The sequence below is a fragment of the Anabas testudineus genome, chromosome 19, assembly GCF_900324465.2.
Source record: "Anabas testudineus chromosome 19, fAnaTes1.2, whole genome shotgun sequence".
Classification (NCBI taxonomy): Eukaryota; Metazoa; Chordata; class Actinopteri; order Anabantiformes; family Anabantidae; genus Anabas; species Anabas testudineus.
The window spans coordinates 12141354-12164160 of NC_046628.1; the positions used below are offsets into that span (position 1 = coordinate 12141354).

General features: G+C 40.8%; 1 protein-coding gene across 1 annotated transcript; it reads right to left on the minus strand.

Moving 5' to 3' along the window:
* Positions 1-234: 234 nt before the first annotated feature.
* On the minus strand, positions 235-22262 carry cpxm2 (carboxypeptidase X (M14 family), member 2). The gene is made up of 14 exons (XM_026350594.1): positions 21563-22262; positions 19918-20019; positions 14905-15014; positions 12658-12797; positions 9707-9791; positions 8636-8786; positions 7610-7698; positions 5904-6027; positions 5527-5723; positions 4954-5133; positions 3786-4083; positions 3333-3472; positions 2916-3015; positions 235-1331 (listed from the first exon to the last, which is right to left on the minus strand). Exons 1-14 carry the CDS (start codon positions 21843-21845, stop codon positions 1075-1077), a joined length of 2256 nt encoding a protein of 751 aa, XP_026206379.1. The 5' UTR covers positions 21846-22262; the 3' UTR covers positions 235-1074.
* Positions 22263-22807: the final 545 nt, after the last annotated feature.

Here is a 22807-nt window from a genome sequence, read left to right on the forward strand (position 1 = left end):
AGGCGGACTAAAACTTTAGCCTGTCCAGTGATCTGATGGAAGCAATTTGCCGGTCAATATCTGCTGGTGCTGTGCAGGGACGATAATTTAGACAGAGGTCTTACACCCAGTTTGCTGGGGTGAACTGCAATTCAATGTGACTCTGAATGAGATTCTTGTGAAAAAATAATTCATTAGGAGAAAAAGAAAAGGTATTTAGACAGTTACATATTGGTCCTTTATTAAAGTCTCAGGTTTACTTTGGGTAGATTTACATCAATATTGAACAAACTCTTTGGGCACTTGAGCACTTTTAACACAGTGCCCAAACTCTAAGGGATCAAAACTAATTAGAAACGTGCATGCAGGCTGTGAGTAAAGGTGTAATTATGCAGGTGGAAAAGTTATTAATGAGGAGGCGTGTACATAGAAAGTTAAACTTATTTCAGAGGTGTTTACCGTGAGAAACTCAACACACATACGTGCAGGTGAAGACGTTTAAATCTTTATTTAATGACTTGCTATTAAAGTTATTTAAAAAAACTAGTCAGTGATATAGAAAAGGCCACTGAGTCCACAACATTGTACAAGTGCGGGTAATAAAGCTTTTGTAATGGTTTACATAACTGTGTTACATAAGTTAATGAGTATGTACATAATGACAGTCATGACCATTTCTCAGAGCGGCTAAAATAAGATGCTAATAGAAATGTATCATCTATATCTGTGTGTATATCAATTTTCTTTTATTTAAAAAAATAGGTTCTAGTGTGATTTTATTCTGTTATAGGCCGTCTAAATAGAAAAACAAAAAGGGATCATTAGCTTCTGACAGAATGAAATATTTAAACATTTAAAATGGATATCAAGAAATGCTGAGATGACAACAGTGATGACAAGAGCTCCAATGTCTGGGGACCAAATAAAATGAAATAAAGCATCCAGTTTAAATGAATCCACACTTTTGATCTTCAAACATTATTTCCACTGACAGTACTTTGGAAGAATCTAGCATTGGTCCAAACCCAGACTTGGAGTTCTCCCAGTCTGATCAGAGCATGTGTTTGTTTTTCATTTTTCCTCTGGCTCTAGTCATTATGTTCCCAGACGTCTTGCTCTGGACCTGCGAGCTTGAAGATGCCTAATGGGCATTCTGATGGGCTGCTTGTTGAATTTTTCCATTATTTCTTTGATTCGTGACAGGTTGGTGCGGATGATGGTGAAGTCACACCTGGTGGCGCCCATCTCATAGCCCACCTCGCACTTCCTACTGATGAGACTGTAGCCCTCAGCCCTAGCTGTTACTCTGTACTCTCCTGGGTTCAGCAAACGCCAGTAATCGCCGTCAGCAGCTGAAAACACACACAGACAACAAATACATACGTTGCACTTTTGTGTTTGGGTTGATTGACACTGATTATTGGTTAAGAGCAGCAGCAGAAAACAAGCATTACAGAACATTTCATCTAAGAGCTTAAAGAAACGTTCTACATGAAATAGGAGGTGAGTATTTCTGTTCAGATGATTTAAAATAGCTTTGCTTTGACTTTCTCTCTGAATGTTGCCCTTATGTGACCTGGAAACAGAAGCAGTGGTGTTTTGTTCACCTCACCACTCACACATTTACCTGATATGATGAACAGACACGACACTTGGAAAATATAACTGAAAATCTGTCTCTCTTGCTGATCTACAGCCAATTCCCATCATTTACACACAGACATCTGTACTCACATTACTCACATTCCTAAAGCAGAAGGTAATCTAATTATTTCCTGAAATGCTCCAATGTAAAATTATAATGAGTTAATTAATCCTCAGTTTGGCAACACAACCTCCTGATGTCAGTGTACATCAATAGCTTCTCGGCTGTGTCTCAGTAACTACAAGAGATTCATTCTGATGGAAGAACAATTATTTATATTTTTTTGAGGGTTTATATACTTTCAAAGTTAATTCAAAGCAGCTGAAATGATAGAATTTTCAAAATAAATATTACAGTAATGAGTTGTGTTGCAATAAAATTGTCCAGGCTCTGGTCAAATCTTGTCTTGACTACTGCAATGTCTTCCTGACGGGGTTTCCAGCATGCACCATCAAACCCCTGCAGATGATCCAAAATGCAGCAGCACAGCTAATTCTTGATCAGCCAAAAGGGACACGTTTCACCACTCTTCAGATCTCTTCACTGGCTTCCTGTAGCTGCCCACATCAACTTCAAAGCCCTGACCGTTCAAAGTGGTCAACTCAACAGCACCTGCCTACCTGAATTCCCTCATCCGGGTCTACAATCCTAAATGTAAATGTAAACGTGAATGTGAATCGCTTAAAATCAGTGCAACTGAGAATAGTATCCTTTCTAAAAGGAAGGAGTGACTTATACTTAGTTCCAGGAATAATAATGGCTAATGTCCTTTTGGACATTTGATTTCACGCTTTCAAGTGCAAAACGACTTTTGCTTTGAAGGCTGCATTTTTCAGGCATCAGCAGAGATTGCCTTGAGGATTCACAATCGATAGTCAAATTCGTAGCAGAAGGATTCGGCAGCACTGGTTATGACTGTGAATTGAGTCAGACTCCAACCTGCGGCTCTGCTAACATTCATCAGCTGCTTTTATTTATGCTTTTTATTTCTTCTTTAACCAAAAGACTAAACTACTGTAAGAGACTTCTCCCTGAGAAACAGGCTGCAGTGTAGAGACAGTCGAGTCAGGGTGCCCTCAGGTAGCTTCTGCTGCTTTGATTGCGAAATCTGAGCTTAGTCACAAAAACATTCACATGCTGTAAAATAGACCATGACAGCTGAAGGTGCCCAGACGAACTTAGACGGCGCACACTGAAAATATTTATTTTTTATTGGCTTCTATCTCGAACGAAACAGTTGAAATTATACATAACAAAATCAGTGTTTCATTTTGTTTATGTTTTATTTTACCTGTGCGAATATCATGATTGATGCCCTCCACAGAGATGATGGCATTAGCTATTCCGCGACCTTGCAGATCCCGGACCACACCTTTGATCCCACGATGCACCTGTAAATGAGGAGCATGACACAGTTTACCCCATCAACATCCACTGCATAATTTAATACAATGTATATTACATGATCATATTTACGATCCTCATTTTAACAGAATAATTTAATATGCTGTAATATTTTTTTTTTTTTGTCTTAAAGCATCAATATTTAAATAAATGCAGTGGACCAGCATGAGGCTGGACCCTCTGAAGTCCACATATGTAGCACCATATTCCTGAAATAACTCAATAATTAAAAAGCATGTGTTCGCATGCGGAAGGGTTTTTGTGTGTGCATGCGTGAGTTGTGGGGGCTGCTTTGCCTCTGTACCTGCTCCATGAATACAAGGAGAGACTCACGATTGTTCTCCCACTCCTCGGGCAGTTCGCTCTCATGAGGAAATTTGTCACAACCCACATACATCGATAATTCAAAGCAGTTGGTGTGCAAATAGCTGAAATCATTCATACCTGCCAACAAAGAAAAACATATCTGTGTCTGTATGTAAGACAAACATCAACTTAACTCAGCAAGAGGTGATAATTAAGAGAGAAAAAACACTTTTGCCTTTCTGTGTTTGTTTGCCTTCAAATTCTTACATGATGCTTCAAGATAAAACCTAGAAGCATCGAAATGCCAAAGAGGTTCAGTGCTGAATATGTAGATGTGCTCATGGGTGCTAAACAAAGCTACAGCTCAAGGGCTCAGCGCTAAGCAGAGAAATCCTGCATAACACAGTGTCAGGATCAGTGAGAAAACACGCGGACAGCAATGGACACTAACTGCCAGCTGCAGTGTGCCAGGACGCTCCGTTGATGGTGCCGTCCTCCTTGGCAAAGTCCTCTGTGTGGCAGGCCCGCCGGTTGGCATCAGTCATCAGACGGTGGGTGGAGGCGTAGGAGAAGGCCAGCCAGCGAAAGACGTGGTCGTCAGGGCTGGGGGTCTGCTCCCTGATCACCCCTTGAGAGCGAGTTTTGTCATATGGGAAGGTCACCACCAGCTCCCCTCCCTGGAGGTTACCACCAAGAACAAAGGGAATCTTCTCCATCCATGCTGCCAGAGCCCGTGTCTCCACAGCAACCTGCAGCAGATATACAGGAGAGAGGGGAGAAGATAATATAATTCATCCAATCATCTCAGTACTCTGATTGCAAAATTAACTCCCTGACATTGAAAACAATTTTACTGCAATATACTCTCAAGAGGGAGTAATGAAACTGCCTCAAAGGCTGCACACCCTCCCCCCATGCTGTAAACTCATTTCACTGGTGTTTATTCAGAAAAGTTAACAAAATGTCAACAAAAGGCAGCAGGACACGTAGGATCCAGTGGCTGGTTTTTGCATGATCAAATCAGGAAACTGATAAAACTGCCCCTGTCATTAGGGCTCACATAATTAAACCAGCCCTCATATCTGCAGGAGCTGGTTGGGCTGGTCAGTGAGGTGAGGGGAGGACTGTTTTCACAGCTTCCTGAGCACAGATGGGTATCCCAGCTCTGCAGCTGCAGCAGCTATTCTGGAGGCTCTGTGTGACTCACCCGTGGCTCTCAGTAATGTCAAAACACTTGTGAGGATGAGCTTTTAATAGATTGCTGGGTATATTTTAGCTCTCAGCCTCTTCGTCACAAATACCGAACGTATCCGCTTCACCCAAAATAGACCATGCTGATATGCTCACATGGCTGTCTTACCCTTTTCAAGAGGCGGCTGGTCCTCACTGTGGGATTTATTGGACTGGGGAAGGTTTAGGACGAGGACTCAGAATAATAATGGGTCACATTTGGGTGAATTCACTGACCAAATGGCAATCACATACAGTGGAAACTGCCAGAGCAGCTCGTCCTAATCTGAAAACTGCATGTCCTTATGTGTTGGCATGCTGAAATGTACACATTAATCCATTTAAAATATGATATAATGGTCTATCTAACAAAGTCAAGAAAGACTCACTGAGGCATTTTTGGACTGGTACCACTCTGGGATGGGCACATGGTGGTTGAACATTTTGCGAGGGACCCACTTCTTGGCCTCAGCTTCCCACAGTATAGAATTGAGATCAGGGAAGTTATGGTGAATGTCTATTCCGTCATTGCTCCATCGGCCAAGTGACCAGCCACTGAGCTCTGAGCCCTGGATGAAAGAGAATAACAGCACAGTAACACAACATGTTTTCAGTCCAACATTCACTTGGATCAAAGCTTTGTTTTGGAAAGATCTTTAACTTGTTATCATGTCTCTTAAATTTTCATGTGCTTGTAAATGTGGGTAAAAGCAGACATGTACGTTAAGTCACCAAATAGCATGGCGTCATTGACTGGACAGAGGCCAACCACTGTCCACTCATATACTGTAACATACATTGTTTACCGTGACTTTGTCCGTATGCCATATTCCACCCATCTGGCATGCACCTGCACCACATGCACTCTTATCAAGAGGAGACCGGCCAAGCAGATATGGTGCTGTTGTCACCAGAGGCCAGCTCGTGATGTGAGGTCACTAATGGCCGTCTTGCAGACCTACCACTTCAAAGGCTTTCTCGTACCCATCGGGGTTGACAGATGGCAAGAGATGGATTCTGGTCTCATCCACAAGGTGACGTATCCGCTGGTTGCCAGACAAATACTCCAGACACATGAACTGCATTAGCAGGAGGAGCAGCTCCCTCCCTAGCACCTCATTACCATGGGAACCTGCTGTGTAACGAAATTCAGGTTCACCTGGTCCACGGGTTCACGTGAAGGAAGAGAAAGGGAGAAGAGAGTGGAAGGTGAAATATGCAATCATTACAACATGCTCTGCCACACAGTAGTATACACTGTGTGGAATACAGTGTGATGTCTCGTGTTGTTATTGTGCATTAAATTGAGCAATCGTGCTCATCCCATAAATACACTCACCAAGCTCATGCTCTCCAGGGTTGTCAGAAATCTCTATGGCATACAGCTTGAGGCCACTGTGACTCTTTCCTATGTTATAGATCCGGGTGATGTTGGGGCACATTTCATTCACCACCTTCATCAGCTGTGGAAGGTGGAGACAAAATGTTCTCCATGATATTGGAAATTTCAAAACACTATCGCCCGTGCAGTGTCATAGACTTTACTTAATAACGCTCACTGAAGTAGGCATGTGTCTGTGTGCAAAGCAGTCAAGGTAATTATGAAGGCAGGCTTGTAGAAGCGACAATTAAAATAGCAACAACTATCATTTACCCACACGGGCACGAGTGGAGAGACACAAAGAGGTGCCGCAGGAAAGAGACTAACAAGCTGTTAAGCACAACAACAGCACTGATGTCAGAAATCTGTGTTTACTCGTTCTTCCAGCTGTTGCAGACGTCGTTAACCAGTCAGGAATGATGGAGTTTTAATTGCGTCTGGGTGGAATGTTGACTTTTCTAACCAAGTCAGTCATTAAACAAATGTCTGGCTTTGTTCATGTGAAGGATTACAAGTCGGGAGTGAAGCTGTTGATCCAAGCTTAATAAAACTGATTGAGCCTAGTTTTTTTTTACGTGTTTTTCTTGTAGAAACATTATAAAACTGAACGGGTTAGACTACGCTTTGATCTGTATGTAGTACAGGCTAATGTTGACATTAAAGAGAAGCATCTTTCAATATCCTGACAGGATGTGCCTGAGCTTTTGAAAGGTAATATATTCATCTCACAAGAATATGGAAATGTTCTTTCTTTCACCTAATTATAATGTCCACACTCTGCACTGTCACTATCCCCTAGGCTCAACATCACAATCAGTTGTGATCTAAGAAAAGGATAGTCCTCAAGCAATATAAGACTTGTCCTTTTCACTTCTCTCATGGGGGATGTACTTTACTTCAAAAGCCACAATGGTCTATTTCCACTTAGAGGTTCTGGCACAGCCCTATTTAAACTGCTGCAGATGAGAGGGAGATATGGTACCAGGTACCTGCACGAAGAAAAGAAATGTCAATGGTGAAAAGGCTTTAGAAGCAGTTTTAAAAATAGTCCTTCCTTTCTTTGTGAGGGCCTACTGAGGCCAGACACACTGTGTGACACGCATTAGCCTCAAAGGTAGAGACAGAAAGAAACGAAAAAGAGTCCACATAATTTACATGGATATTCCTGGAGCAGCGTTTTAGACTGTCACTTGAGGAAAAAAGGCTGCTGCTCCATAATAAACCATATGGCTTGAGCATTTAATCGGAGAAAGTTTTATTGTCATAACAGCAGTTCAGGACACCTGTAGTCCACAGTTTGGTCAGTGTGAGCTGCTGCATAACAGAAGATCACAATTCACGGCACTTGGGCCTTCACAACCCAGAGCCAAGTGCACACAGTGACAGAAACAGCTGTCCCCCCTCCTCAGTACAAACAGGCTACTGGTCATGACAACTATATGAATAAGTAATGACAGAACCCAGGAGACGCTGGATGCATTTTCATGCAGCTGTCGTACCTCGGTTCATTTGTTCCTGTTGCACACTTTGTTCTTGCAAAGGACACAACTTGTCTGGCGTTGGCACACAGTTACAGAAGATGTTTTATTGCTCTGGTGTCTTGCTGAATAAGAAATAGGAGCGTGGCCATCAGAAGTAGGCTGATATTGTTTTCAGTGACTCACCTGTCTCATCTCTTTATAGCTGTGGTGTCTAAAATCCAAGTCGTCTGTTGTTATGACTTCATTGCGTCTGTGATAATAATTATTTGGATCTGGGGGGGGGGGGGGGGGGATTCAGAAAACATAAAGTTATTGACATTAAATGAGATGGATTATAGTAGTCAGCAAATGGCGTGGGATGGCTACAGAAAGGAATAATTAGTCATGCCAGGTTGGACTAGATTATAAATGAGGATTATCCGATCTGTTTTTTCTAGTTTTGGTTCAGCGGAGCCAAATTCCATAGAAATACTAATACTGTACTCTCATCCAATAGAAACATATTTTCATTATTCTTATCTCTAGTAATAGCTAGCCATGACGTTTTTGTATTTTGTGCCAGAGTCCTGCAATAACAAAGTAGATAAATAGTCGTAATAGCTGTAAGATCACTGCACTCCGTGAGGGAGACCGGGGTTTGAATCCCAGCAGTGGCCTACCTTCGTTAGGTAGCCTTGTACATTGTAAGTCACTCTGGATAAAAGCATGAAAAAGAAAAGAGCTTTGAAAAAAATTTAAAATATGTCCCTCTGAGATCTCTGCCACCAACCCGAAGACAAAGAAAGTGAAACTTATTTTAATGCACTGTGCTCTCTGCACTGAACAGTTACCCATTAATAACTCACTATCAACCTGTCTTTCCAGAAACAATGTCCCAGTTTCTGTGGATAATCTCGACAGACCTTGTTATGCAAAGTTTTCACTGTGACAGTTTTTTGAGTAGTCCAGTGAAAAAGTCTCAAACCCTGAGCATATGGCTCAATACTAGGAGAGGTAACGGGAGGCAGAGGTAGGTTTGTGTTTCAGAGTTAACCCGTCCCCTTCCCCAAAGCTGATTGGAAACTCACATGATGAACATCATTGTGAAATAAAATTGTCAATTACAAATTTTTAGTTTTTCATTTGCTTACTTTGCCTTTGTTTTATGTTTGCTCTTGTTTGTAGATTACAGTAGATACTAAGTCAGTTCTGTCCCTACAAGCCCAATACCTGGCATTGGACAGCCAAGGATCTCTACTCTCATACAGATGTTGCCACTGTTGAACCAGGAGCGAGGGTTGACTCTAATGTATCGGGCGACCACTGGAACTGGGAAGATATTCCGGACAGGGATCTCCTTTTCTCTGTTGGCACTGAAGATCTACTGAGACAAACAGAGGCCTTTGTAAGTTAAATTCACGAAGAGACTGAACAAGACATGACGATGAAAAAAGATTTTAAAATTTTGTTTCCATGGGTTGGTCCACATAACCCTTAAGCCAGCACACATCCGTGCACCTGCAGAATGCGATTGAACTTTGATGCCACTGGGAGTTTATTGTAAATTCTAACACCCACAGACAGAGTTCTTCTCTGCACCTTTTGGCATTTTCAAAGACAAACAGTGCAGTTTGGCATTTGGCACAAAAGGTGGGTGAGTGGGTGAGTGGGAAGCTTGTAGCAGAGGCTAAATTACTGTAGGGGCATCATCTCCCACATCGATGACTTCACCAGCTGCGGGAGTGTACAGTTACACCAAAATCTTATTAGGTGCAACATGAACCACAGAAGGAGCAACAAGGAAATAATTTTCCTAAAAAATATCAACTTAAGCAGAGCCACATGTTCACTGATAATAGGATTGTTAATACTGTTATTATTTCACAAAATGCATCAGTGATCAGTTGCTCCTTTAGTTATCTAGGTGTCTTTCTAGGTAATTTCCTTCCATTCAATTACATCAAGTGCCCAAGTAGAAAATTAATGCAAGTCTGACAATGAGCCAGGATGAGCTTCCCATCTGCTTGAGGATCATCAGTATTTACTATTCCCCTCAGCTCATTAAGTTTGGAAATAAGCAGAGATGTAAATCTTCTTCTGTAATTACTCTCAAGCAAGAATTCCTTTTTTTAAATCTGGCTCCAGTCAGAGACACACAAAACAAGCCTCCTCGTGATGCAAGTTTACAAAGTGCAAGTAATAATATTTGAGCTGAAAAGCTTGGTAATGTGCTTGTGGTGATGTTTTTCCCACTTTAGCTACAGAAAATACTAATATGTGAATGTCACGACAGTTACTCACCAAGTCCTCTGAGCCATTCTTCAGTGTTATCCAGGTGTGACTGTCGTTGCTCACCATGACCTTGTACGAGGTCACCCAGTCGCTCCTGTTAACATGAAAAAAAATCAGGAGAGGAGAGAAGGAAAATAGAAATACCCTGTCAGACTAAATTCAGTGCAAATCGAGTGCTGAGGTGACTGTGAGAAAGTCATTTATCGCACATCCTCACATACTTAATACCCACCAGGCGAAAGACTGTTTAAAAATAGGACAATTGGACAGAAGGTCAAATAATTTATATTACAAGCGTCACTTGAGCCTTTTATTGCTTTTCAAAGTTTTGTAATGCAAACAAAAATAAAGTTTGTTATGCAAATGATTTTTATTGTAACTGGGTTGAGTTTTTATACTGAATTCCAGAAAACTGTTAAATAATTAAACTACATTTTCATTTTAACTCACTTTATTCATATATTCATTTTCATCCCTGAAGAAATCTGAAAAACAGGCGGTGATCCAGAGGTCTGGAGGCAACTGTACTAGTAGATTAGAAGATTGATGTGGCTCTGATATATCTCCTACAACATCTGAGCCAAGTAGCCTGAGTGTCTCCAAAGTAAAATAAACTTTTACTTAATGTTCATCGTGATGATTAAAAAAGTCAAGCTAATTTACAATAAATGGAGATAAATTGAAACAAATGGCATTTTGAAATGGTAAAATGTTTTGTTTTGTTTTTTAAAAACACCCTCATTTGTCCTAGTTCATTTCTGTCCTACTGTGCGAGACAGAAGTCTTCCCAGCGTATGTAGTATGTAGGTTGGCAGTGACTCCAATGCTTCTAGATAAAGACATCAATGCTGAGCCCGGTCCGGCCTGGTAAGAATTCCCAGTTCTGCTAATTAAAGCACTGTTATAGACAGGAGCCACAGAGCAGGCACCACAGACAGATTCAAGCCCTACAGAGCTAATTGTAGAGAAATCCTGTCTCAGGCATTGGTGTATTCTGTGCCCTCAGATTGTGCTGGCCTTGAAAGAAAATTACAAACACAGCCTGATAAAGTATCTCCCCGTGGTCTTTAACTGTGCAGCTATTTCCAAAAGTCTGTGTCACCCTTTCCAATTAACAAGTACAAAGGCTAAAAAGTTGTCAAATATTATTACAGAGCGAAGGCAGAGTAGGTAGATGGTAAAGAGGAAAAAACGGGAGAAGAAGCAGTTGTTGGTTGTCTTGGTGATCAGATTAAATGCAAGCTTTTACTCTGATGTACATAGCATGTACTTTCTAAAAAGCCATATTAGAGCATTTAAAACTAAACTAACTACTTTATTATTAGCTGATAAACCATTTGATGCTAAGCTGTGCTGTTATGCTATCCTCTTTCACAGATTTGTATGATAAAGTACTTGTACTACCAGATTATTAAAAACCCATACCCTTACTCCTCAACATTGCTGGGTCCAATCTAAATCAAAATGTATGGGTTGAATAATTGAAGGTAAAGTTTTATAACTGCTATACAGGTACCTTTCTCCATTACATACATACACATAGATCCTTTATGAGCCCTGGGGTTTCGCAGAAGCTCAAGGAATCAAATATGTTTTATGTGTACATATAAATTCACTATATGTACCTATTGATACTGGTTAAAGGGAACAAAGTATTACAACAGTGCTACAATAATTCAAACTGTGTAACATTTAACCCGGTGATTTTTGATTACAGTATGTCAGAAAATGGCTCTATACAGTTGGATATGATTGTGTAACCTTACCTTGAGAACAGTTTTGAAATATTAAACACTGTGATGGGGATGGGGGAAATGTTTGCTTACTGAAAAAACTGCTCAGGCAGTGGGAGGCGATATTATTCTCGTTGCTTTGTGTTTTTTGAAGATGCCATAGAGACGTGATGGTGCTGCAACTCATCTCTTAACAAGTTGTCATGACACAGCTGGGTGACTCATTCCATATTGTAATTAGTCAACACTTAAATTCTTAAAATACATAGTTTAAAAAATAATCCCTCTTGTTTTGCCCTTCATCTGAGCGTAATGAATGAGCTTACAGTCTTTTCTCCAGTGTTATTTTTGTAATGTAGTGACCTTTTAAGAGAGATGAAAGAATAAGACTGCACTGCAATCAATCAAAGTCATAAATCCTTAATCCCTTAGTGCAGGGATCAGGAAAGACTTGTGAAAAGGGTAAACACCAGTGATGGTTCAGCGCCACATGGACTAGATTGAAAAACTTGCTTTGTTTATATTTGTGAAGGCAAATTTTCCAGTTGGGTTTATTGCTGCCTTTCTACTTCCAGTTTTCCGTTCCCATAGCCATTTTGAAACTACTGCCACCTGCAATGAGATTTTTGTCCTTCTACATTATTTGGGTCATTAATAGTATAGCAGCATGTGTATACCAATAACTTGGTTGAGCTGTACGTTGGTTAGTTTTGTCCCCACACGATAAATCCTACTGACTGATTCCACGATGTTTCCTCTACCACCACAAATGTTATGTTAACACACTTGATTAAGATGGTGAATGTGGTAAACATTATGTTTGGTAAAAATCATCATGAATGTTAGCACCCTGATGCTTCCTGGAAGGTCGTGGAGAGACCTTCCTAGCGTGTCAACAGACTCTTAAAATAGTTTTTCAGTCTGTGGTTGAAATTAATTGATCCAAGTATGTCACTAATAAAAAAGTAGGGGGGTAGCAATAAAGACTATAAAGCAAAAGGCTTTCCTGTTGGAACCTTTCATTTTTTCTTCCAGCCTAGAACCCAGTCCTATTTGATATAAAGTGAGAGGTGCATGGGGATACACCCAGGTTGCTAGACTACAGACAGCAGCACAAAACCTACTTTCCACATTTATCCTTCTAAGTTAGCTTGCACAAGAAAATCCTCCTCCTCACACTGTGACCATGTGCAGCTCTCTGTGCAAGCCTGCATGGTTCCTACTCACGACCAGAGGGAGCTCCTGCCTTGTGTGATGACCCCTGTGAACTTTGTCAGCCTCCTGGCATCCACCTCAAACCATTGCAGTGGGTCATCTCTCCCAGCACACCAGGCCCCGTCATAGAGGTCATCATCATAAAGGCCAGCCTGCAGGGCAGAAACATTCATGTGGAGCAACTTCGTGTACCAGATGTGCCTGTTGACAGACACACAGTCGCATTGCACAACACACTGACTGTTAATTCTAAGATCATCTACTGTACTTTGCTTGTTTCTGTAACAGATTTATTAGAGGTTATCATTTTAGTAGACAGCGGAGAAGTATGGTAAAGTAATCAAGGCTGAGATGTTAGGATTAGATTTCTGTCTGGACTAGAATCAACTAAGCTAGATAAATGTGCCTTGTTACATGACGAAGATAGTACACCAACCATAAATTTTATTAACAAAGTACAGGCTACATTACTCATTCTAGACGAAAGGGAGTGAATAAGGGCAAAACAGAGCCAGCGGAGTTACAGGAAGGATTGTAGGACACATCTGTGAGGCAGGGATGAGTGCTGAAAACTGTGTCTCAGCCTCTTTCCAAATCCCAGCATTCCTGAATTGAATGAACAGTTCATTGCACATTTTACTGATGTAACGTAAGGACACATTTTCTTGACACTCGCTGGGTTCAACAGCTGAAAATGTTATTCTAATTATGATGCATTAAATGCTTCTCAGTCCATAAAGTCAGTGAAGTGTTGGCTCGGGGTGAGATCTGTGGACAGCCCCATGCAGTTTGTTGACAGGCCACATCATTCATATTCTTCATCCACACTTGAATGTGATGACACACTGTTATGTACATGCTGCAGATCACAGCACAGTAAGAAGCCGACACATCTGTGAATATATATGTTAAGGTTTTTTGTACTTTAATTATACATTAATTTACATACAGAATAAATCTGTATCAAGTGGAAATTAAGCTGAAAGTCTTTAACATGAAAAGTTAAGGACAAAAGTGTGTGTATAAGAAAACAAACAGAATTAAGCTCTAGGCATAAGATGCAATGTACAGTAATGATTCAGCTAAAGCAAAAATTCATAAATGATAAAGCAGATTTGGAAACAATCACATTTTCCAAGCAGGGTCGTTTTTATGTTGCTGTTTTTCTTTCAGCTATTGTAGCAGAGTACTCCAAAGAATTTCAATGAAATATGGAGGACAATTGGCCATGGAGCATTCAGGTGCAGACCCATGACCTTTCATGAACTCACTTGAATGAAAATAAAATGGTATATGTATTGCATGATTGTCTATCGGTAGATGTACAGTATGTTGCTGCTGGATCCTGACTCAATTTCAAAACTTTTTTTTCCAATTACTGCAAATTTAGAGGGCATGTGCCATCTCACATCTCAGTGCCTTCTAGTATTTCAGTTGTTTTCCTGTTGTGCATGTCAAAAGAAAGTTAAATTCATCCCAGTGCTGTTGGTGTCTGGAATGTAAACACACTGTAACTGCTACAGAAGTGAAAATATACCGAGTTCACTGGCCACAGGCCTGATTCAACAGGCGACATCTGTTCTCTGAGTTTCCCTTAATAATAGTTCTCTAAAATGGACACAATCTCTGTCCCTTTATGATCCATGACAAGAAGGCTGCACACACACCGAACAGCAAAGCCTTTGTTTTGTTGGTTTCCTGAAACATAATGCCTTGCCTTCTTGAGTGAATTAAGCCCTCGTGTGTATGTGTTTCATTAATTGTGCAGTTGTATTGAAAGCAATGCAGCCTGCAGTAGACGAGGCTTGCTGCAGACTGTATGCAGGCTAATACCCTCAAAGCACATCTTGCACTAACAGGAAATACCTCTTTTCCCAGATGTCAATCGTTTTATTAGGTTTGGGGATATGCCCCTGGTTTGATGACAATGCTATTACTTTCTCTGTTGAGTTAGCTTTGGAGTATTAAAATATACTGCGAGCTGAAACAGAATGAAAATGTCATCCAAATTTAACAGAGGAAAAGCCAGTTATTCCATTTTCCATGAAGCTTAACTATGACCTTTAACTGATCCTGAAATTAAAAGATGCTATCTCTAGATGATGCTCTTTTGTATTGCTGGTTTGTAGGATAAAAAAACACATCCACAAAACATGAAAGCTTCCAAGGAAAGATGAGATTGCCCAGGGAATATTGCAAGCCTCAACATTTCCTGCAAGCTTGCCCAAGCTACGCCAACACTTTACATTCCCATCTTACCTGAATGTTAAGACGACCTCTGTGTGCACCAAGGCCGTAGCGCTTCGTGGTTGAGGCGTGAAGCTGGAAATCATCAATCTTCAATGTCTCCAGTCCCATGGGAGGGCATTCTAGGTAACAAGAATGACAAACTAGCCTGTGATGGTAATGTAATGGATCATGCTTTGCATTGCTCGAGGTGCACAGCGCTCTGCACAGTATAGCGCCATGCATTCGTTAATGACAAACGAACTTAACTTGACTCTATAGCTCAAATATGTGGAGCAAACAAGACAGCAACTGCACTCTGAGAAACACTGAGGTCTAATAATAGGTGTTTCATACAGAAAACCTAATGTAATTAATTTCATAATTTATTTTTTCAAAACCTGGAATAACTAACAAAAAAAGGCAACCTGACAGAGACTTTGATGTCTAAATTATAGTAAACTTCACAATGTGTCAAGCTTTATGGGTGCTAAAGAACTGTACGCTGCACTTCCTTTTGATAGTTTTGAAATGCACACCTTTCACAGCTGCCTAACTGCACCCTGAATACTTGATTAAACTGCAGAAATGACTATAGCATTACATTATTGAGGAGAAAATAAAACTGCATAGTGGACTTCAAAGACAATAGGGTTTTTAGTTTTTCAGATGTTAAATAAATGCTTTTTTTTAATGCACCCCACATACAGCATACTCAAACACTGGCATCTATGTTGAAGTTATTAATATGTATTTTGTTGCTGTATATCAATAGAACCAAAATGTAGGATCAATCTTGTTTAGGCCCAATTTGAAATGACCCTTCTCTATAATTGTTTGTATAAATATTTTCTGTAAGGTCTTAAACCTTACTGTAAAGTGCCTTGAGATAACTTCTGTTGTAAATTGGCGCTATACAAATAAAATTGAATTGAATTGAAATGAATTGAATTGAATTGAATTGAATTGAATTGGGTTGCACTGAGTAAGTAGCACTCCTCTTGACTACTACACCGACCAAATCAGTGGAATCCTCCTTTAACTATAGTCACCTAAAGTGTGGACTGTCACAACTGTGAAGCACATTGCTGTATGTGATGCCTGGGAGCTGTGATGTAGAGTGTAGCGTGTGACCTTGATATTACGCTGTGGGCAGGCTTTGTGTTTAGTCATGCAGAAATGCCACAATGTAAACAATACTCTTGTCACCATGGAGCATCACCAAGTCATAACTGACTGTAATTAAAGTCGTTTTACTTGGTTTGCTTGTTTTTGTTTTTTAGTGAGTATCAGGTCGTTTCCAAGCTGGTTAGTTCATATTGTTTTCTTTACGTGATGCTGGGTCAGTTGTATTGTATTGTGTTGTTGAGAAAATGAAACTGTTAAATGATGCTATTTTTTAAACACAGAACAGTGTTGCTTATATTTGTGTTATACTGTGTTTAAGCGCAACGCTGCTGTGGCTCATATAGTTCAAGAAAATACAACTTAAAGGTCCTTAAACAGTGTGTAAGATTTAGAGGGATCTATCTGCAGAAGCTGAACACAGTATTCATAATTATTTTGCACCTGGAAGTAATAATGAATTGCTTTAAATTAGAATGAGCCTTGCATATCAACATAGAGAGTGGGTGCCCTTTCATGGACAGTAGACAAGAACGGATGCTGTGCTTTTAAGAAAACATCTTGACCAATCTCACAACACAGGAACAGCATTTAATAAAACTGCTACAAACAGAGATCACAACCAAATGCAAAAATGAGCCACAGAAACGATTCTAAAACACGGTTTCAGCTACAGCAATGGGTTTTGCAAACTTGCAGCTGTATTTTGGAAAAACCCACTCTTAGAAAAGAGAAAGCTGCACATCACTTTAAAAAATGTGTTCATTTGATGCTTGAGGGGTTTTGCAGTTCATTTGAACAAATGCCCATCTTTAAGTGATTGCAGAAGCTGAGATGTTGTTCACTAAATAGAGCTCTTTGTGTGAAATTGCCTCATCTTTTACACTACAATAGATATCATACAAGGAGGGCCAAATGGGCAGCTCTTTGAGTCGGACCGAGCTCTTTACAGACTTCCCTGAACCTCAGCATTGGAATTTTAGAGCAAAAATTTCCAACCAGGCACTCGTGTGTTTGTACATGCAGCATATGCCACACATGTCACTCTCATACGGCCAGGACTGCCTTCACAAATGAACCCTCAGAGGTGAAACAGGCACAAGAAGGCACAAATAATGTTCTTTAATTTCCTTATATTGAGTGAGTCTTGATACTTGCTTTTGCGTGACATATGCATGTGGAGTCGGACATCGGCAATAAAGAATGCCGGCTGAAATGTGTGAGACAAAAGTTTCAGAGAGAAAGTTTTAGAGGAGCCACAAAGAAGATTTGCCTCCAAAATCCACACATGAACTCTATGTAATTTATCATCAGTGCATAAAGCAAACATAGCTTGAGACCAAATTAATTCCTGCTGTAACACTGAAGCGTAAAAGTTGATCAACAAGCCAGAGGCGAAGCCACTGGTAAGACCAGTTAGTGTAGTGCTCACAGTAATTCTATTCTAACACTAAAGCGTGTTGCTCTACTTTCAAACGTATACGCCTGTATTTAAAATCATTAAAGAATCACACACATACTGTTAGTCCACAGGCTTTCTGAATGAAGCAATCACAACATATTAGGGACAACCCAACTCTCAGAGCAGACTAAAGGGTCAAGGTAAGAAAAAAAGTAGATGGGAGTCTGCCATGTTGCAAGGCCCTAAATCATCATCGCCATCTGCATGCAATCCTTCACAAGAAGACCCATATCAGAGCACAGCATCTGGCTTCAACAACAATATGCAACAGAAATGAGAAAACCCACAGTCCTGTATGTATGTTGATATCTAGGCCACTTGCTATGTTACTGCTGAGGGATCAAGATTTAGTCACGCTATGTATGTCATAAGTTCACATTTCACATCTGGTTGCAAAAAACTAGGTGTGTTCTTTTTTAAATTTATTTTAAAGTGTTTGTGTGCAGCAAGCTTTAAACTGATGCAAAACAAAGAGCTCCTGGCCCCTGTTTAATAAATGCCATTGAATCTTGCAGGAAAAGCTTTGAGCACTGTAACAGTCTAAACATAAGTGGTGCACTCTTGTATTTAATTGAAGCAACATTTTGTAATGTTTGCTGGACAGCGTCCCCTGTGGTAACAGAAAGCAATTTCAGGATGACGACACATTATTTCCCAGTATTTTCCTTGCTTTTGTTAAGTGAGTTGTTTCAATTAGATATTAATTAGGTGAGGAGAGAAAGTGGAATGGGGCCAGGTTGGGAACAGCACTGGCCTTTCAGTTTTCACGTAGTAGCAACAGAAATAGCTGTAAAATGATTAAATACATTGTTCTGAGTAAAATAAACACACTCAAATGACTGTATCAGCTCAGTTTAAGTCCAATGAACATTAAATAACCGTGTGAATAAACTTGTTTGGTGTAATTCATATGCTTCGCAGGCAAAAAGTCGGCCAGCTCATCCACAGTATAGGGCCCACAACCCAACAGATTTTTCAGTTTGTATTTTAATGTTGCCAAAATGAATGAGATCAGAGGCAGGAAATGACAAACATACTCATGTTGGTGAGGTGCGTTACGTAATCTTTTAGTTTTGTGGTAAAACTCTTGTTTTCTCATGCTTGACATGCAAGTGGTTGTAAAGACAGTGAGATTATTTAACATACTAACACGAGCGACCATAAACCAGGCCAAGCCCTTTTTAAAAAGTGTTCACAAATAAGCAACAGTGCATTTTATTCTTTCAGCTTTTAATTTGCAAGAAGAAGATTGTGTTGTTTATTCTTCCATACTGACACACTACTTCTATACCTTTGCACAAAGTCAGCCTCAGCATTTGCAGCTTGACTGTACAGATGTGACAAACTGTGACATCTGTGTGGAAACATCTTGTTTTAACAATGTCTCTCTGATGGGAATAATGAATAAGCTGTTGAAACATCTGCTCAATCAAACCTTGAAAATCCCTGCTTGTCTTAGATCCTCGTTTAATGAATTCCCTATTGTTCTGGTATGTGAGGCTGCGCCAGACACTGTTTTTCTCAGACAATGGTCAAATTATTACTATTTTGGAGGCAAAAGATTTTTTTTTATGCTGACAAATGGAGCTTGTGATGTACAGAAAGTGTTTTTCATATTGCTGAAACCCTCAAAGTGTGACCCATATAATTCAGCTGCTTCCAGGAGACGCTGAAACAAATTCAGAAAACACATTGGTGTTGAGTCACAGTTTGCAAGCCATGAAAACATGGTTTTTGGAGTTGGAGTCTTCCAGATCTCAACTGTGTGGGCTGTTTAATGCCAGGCGTGTCGGCATGACTCCCATTTTCCTACATGCTAGAATATCCAAGTTTCTGCTGCCTGGTTTCCCGTGCCAAATTTTTAATTTTTAATTTGGCATGGGCAGCCTATCTGTCTGTGTCAGTAGATTCCTTAAAACAGCATCAACATCATTTCACCTACTGGCCCCAGCTACACTGAACCTCCTGGTATCATTAAAAAAAAGCTCCCTATTATACTAGAAGTGCCTCAAACGTGTAATAAGCTCAACATCAGCTCGTTCAGAGCTGTGGAAAGTGTTTTGCCCGACTCACATTTTTTAGACAAGTGAGTTTAATCTGTCATCTGACATGACAGGAAGGCTACTGGGGCATCCTGGCTTCAGTTTAACAAATCTACTGTGATCTATGGAAACCAAACACAATTCTTAGGCAAAGAGGGCTTCATTGCCTCTGTGGCTTGACTCCACATCTGAGAGCATCCTTTTACTCTGCCAAACTCTCCCTCTCAGGGAGAATACACTTTGTGAATAGTCTTTCCTTTTCCAGAATATTTGTCATCTCACGGAGAGTTTGTTCCCTTTTTTTCCCAGCTCCCGTGAAATTAGAGATATAATCCCTGCACAGTGGAGGGAAGATGACTTTTTGTGAGATCATGAATTTCCCATAACAAGACAGAGTGTCATCAGTCTGTTGCTCACCCTTATTTATTGAGCTGTAATGTCCTTCTCCTTCTGAGATGCTGTTTGGAGTCTTCATGGTGCTCTTCTTGTTCTTCTCTGTCTTTTTGTTGGCTGTTTTCACTGAGGAAGGAAATGACATGAATACAGGACTGGGAATATTTTATTTTGTCTGAAAATACATCTGTAAAAAGAGTCTTGCTGCTGCTAATTGATTGCTGCCAGCACAGAGAGACTAGACATATTCATTCATGCAGGCAGTTAAATACTGTTTGCTCTACTCAGTTATACATTCAGTGCTCAAAGCCAATCTGATAATGCATTTCAATTTGCACTCCTTTAAGATACTTTATGTCATATGTATTCTGTATGTGTGAGATAACTGCCTCAAGATTCAAATCAATCATAAAAGCCCTGTGTACAGGAGACAAGATGGGGGCTGGGAGTCACATTCCACCCTCTGTGGATCTGAATGAGGTCACTATATATACAGAACATGATGACAAGTCTTTCTCCTCATATGATTCTGGGGACAGGTTCAATCCCTAACATGTAACATGGGGCAAAATATCTGCATAGCTCTGACGATTTAGACACTCATGAGGTGCAATGCTTATAGCAATTTGAAGGTGAATTCAAAATTCAGCCATGCAGCAAAAATCGACCCTTTATCAGTATCTCTTGCAGGTATCTGCATTAATTTACAGATGAATTAACATGCATTGCATAGTGTAATCTTATCATCAGTCACAATCAGGACTCTTGGGTCTTTACAGTTTTTCAGTTAATATGATGCAGTGTGCCTGAGATGAAGCAAACAATACTCATTCAATGGAAACAAGGCTTCTGTATGTTTCACTGCTGTTGTACTGCTGCTCCAGCTCCACCTGCAGCAGGTATCCCTGCTTGGGCACGTGAAGCCAGAGGCCTGAAACATGAAGTTGACAGCTGCGTTACGTTATCTGCCACCAACCAACAGAAAACCCTCGTGCCTGTTACTGTCCTCCAATCACCTGGCAAGATTTCCAACATACCTACACACCTACTATAGCATGGGTTGTAAATCCCACAGAGAGATCGGGGCTGTACGTTTCTGTATAGATTAGAGCAGCAGTGCTGTGTGTGGGGAAACGTGGATTTCACACGTGCTCTGGCTCCTACGTGTAGTGCGGTTGTGACCTCCACCATGTGTGAGATTCTTAATCCTTCTTTTGTGCAGAAACCACACAGAAACATGGTTGGGATCCTACGTGGAGCAGCGCTATCTGAGGAAGTCACATTGTATTTTTTAATCTGCTCATCCTGCATCATGAAAACTGGATTCAGCTGCTCATCTGAAGTCCCAGAGGTTTAATCTGACACCTTAGATTTGCTAATTGAACTCATCAAACAGTGGTAGCTGCAATAGTAATACCTGAATAGTAGCTTCCTGAGTAGTATTATGCTCAACTTACCAGAAATAATTTCAAAGGTTGCAGTCACACAAGAGTACTGGTGTGGGTGTTGTAACATAGTTAAAGAATCAGCATTGCTTATTTATTGCACTGGCACATATAAGATTGGTGGATTTCTAGAGGAAGAATACTTATTGCCATACACACGCAAGAGTTTGAAGAAAAACAACACTTCCTTCAGTTATCCTGCTAAGAGATGACAAAGCTTTTACCTGATTTTGCATCAGCTGTTGTTTTATCCATCTGCCTGCTGCTGTCTGCCTTTCCCTTGGGCACTTTCTTGCCAGGGTTTTGGCTGGGGTGATCATGTCTGTCAGGTATTGAGGCCACAGGCTTCTCCAACATTTGCACCTGGTTGTACTGTTCTCTCGTCAGCAGATCCTGCATGTAGTAATCCTCATCCTCACCAGCAGAGCCATGGCTAAGTTCTGCAAGCCCCATGAGGAGTCCCAGCAGAGCCAGGGGCGTTAGGAGGCTGAGGTGCTGTCTTGTCATGACCTGGGGGATTATCTCCAGCTGAGTGTCGTGATGTCGTCTCCAGAGGAGCTGGCTGCTGCCAGACTGCGTCCCATCAACTGCTCCTCTTTCTCTCCCTTCCCACTCCAAAACGGAGAGTTCAGAAAGTTCTCTGAGTGCTCCAAGTCACTGACGAAAGCAGGGGAGCCAGAGGCTCCATGGACGCCTCAGCCTGGGAAAAATGCAGTGAGGGAGGGAGAGACACACAAAGCAGTAGATGAGGGAGAGAATGGAGAAGAGGCAGGGAGACAGACAGACAGTGCAGTTCTCTCTTTTAGATGCTGGCAGGTGACTCAAAAAGAAGCCTTGTTTCCATTTCTCTTTTAGATCTGAACTAGTCCAGGCTGCTGACACATTGCAGAGTCACTTTAGAGGTGTGGGCAGAAGTGAAATAAGGATAGATATCTCTCTGGCGAGCATATATTGATACATTTAGGATCTGCTTTCATCTCCATCTCCTCCCACTCTGTCTGGGGCAGGCACTCCTTTAACCAGAGAAAAGTTTTTTTTTTCTTTCCTGTGGGGGAATCATCTCAGGGGCTTAAAACAGCTCTGTGTGTCCAAAGAAGAAGCAGAGGCGAGCTTCCTGATCCATGTAGGGGTGTGTTTAAAGTCCTAACTGGCAAATATTCATTTCCAAGCAAACAGCAGCAGTCGTCTGCCCTTTTCAGTTTGAGCATTAGATCACCCCTGGGCGAACAGCATATTGCATTGATTTTGAGCTAACACTACATGATATCCCTTTACTGGAAAAGATAATTAACTTAATGCTTCTCTTCAAGCTGCCTCATTTGCTAAGGGCTTCCTCTTGTGTCAGTCAAAACTTGTTTGGACTTTGCAATAATTTGCACATTAACAAGCGGGCTGAAATTTAACCGACCGAACTCTCTGTGGAGCATCTAGGCATGTTCCAACACAGGGATAAAGTGCTGCCCACGTGT

What these genes read in the sequence shown, in the direction of transcription:
- cpxm2 (XM_026350594.1), bottom strand. Translation starts at nt 21,845, where the DNA reads ATGACAAGACAGCACCTCAGCCTCCTAACGCCCCTGGCTCTGCTGGGA. An exon ending in CCCTGGAGAGCATGAGCTTG is followed by an intron (nt 5,724 to 5,903) that starts GTGAGTGTATTT and finishes CCCGTGGACCAG; the next exon opens with GTGAACCTGAATTTCGTTAC. An exon ending in CTGGCACACTGCAGCTGGCA is followed by an intron (nt 3,473 to 3,785) that starts GTTAGTGTCCAT and finishes CTTTGTTGGCAG; the next exon opens with GTATGAATGATTTCAGCTAT.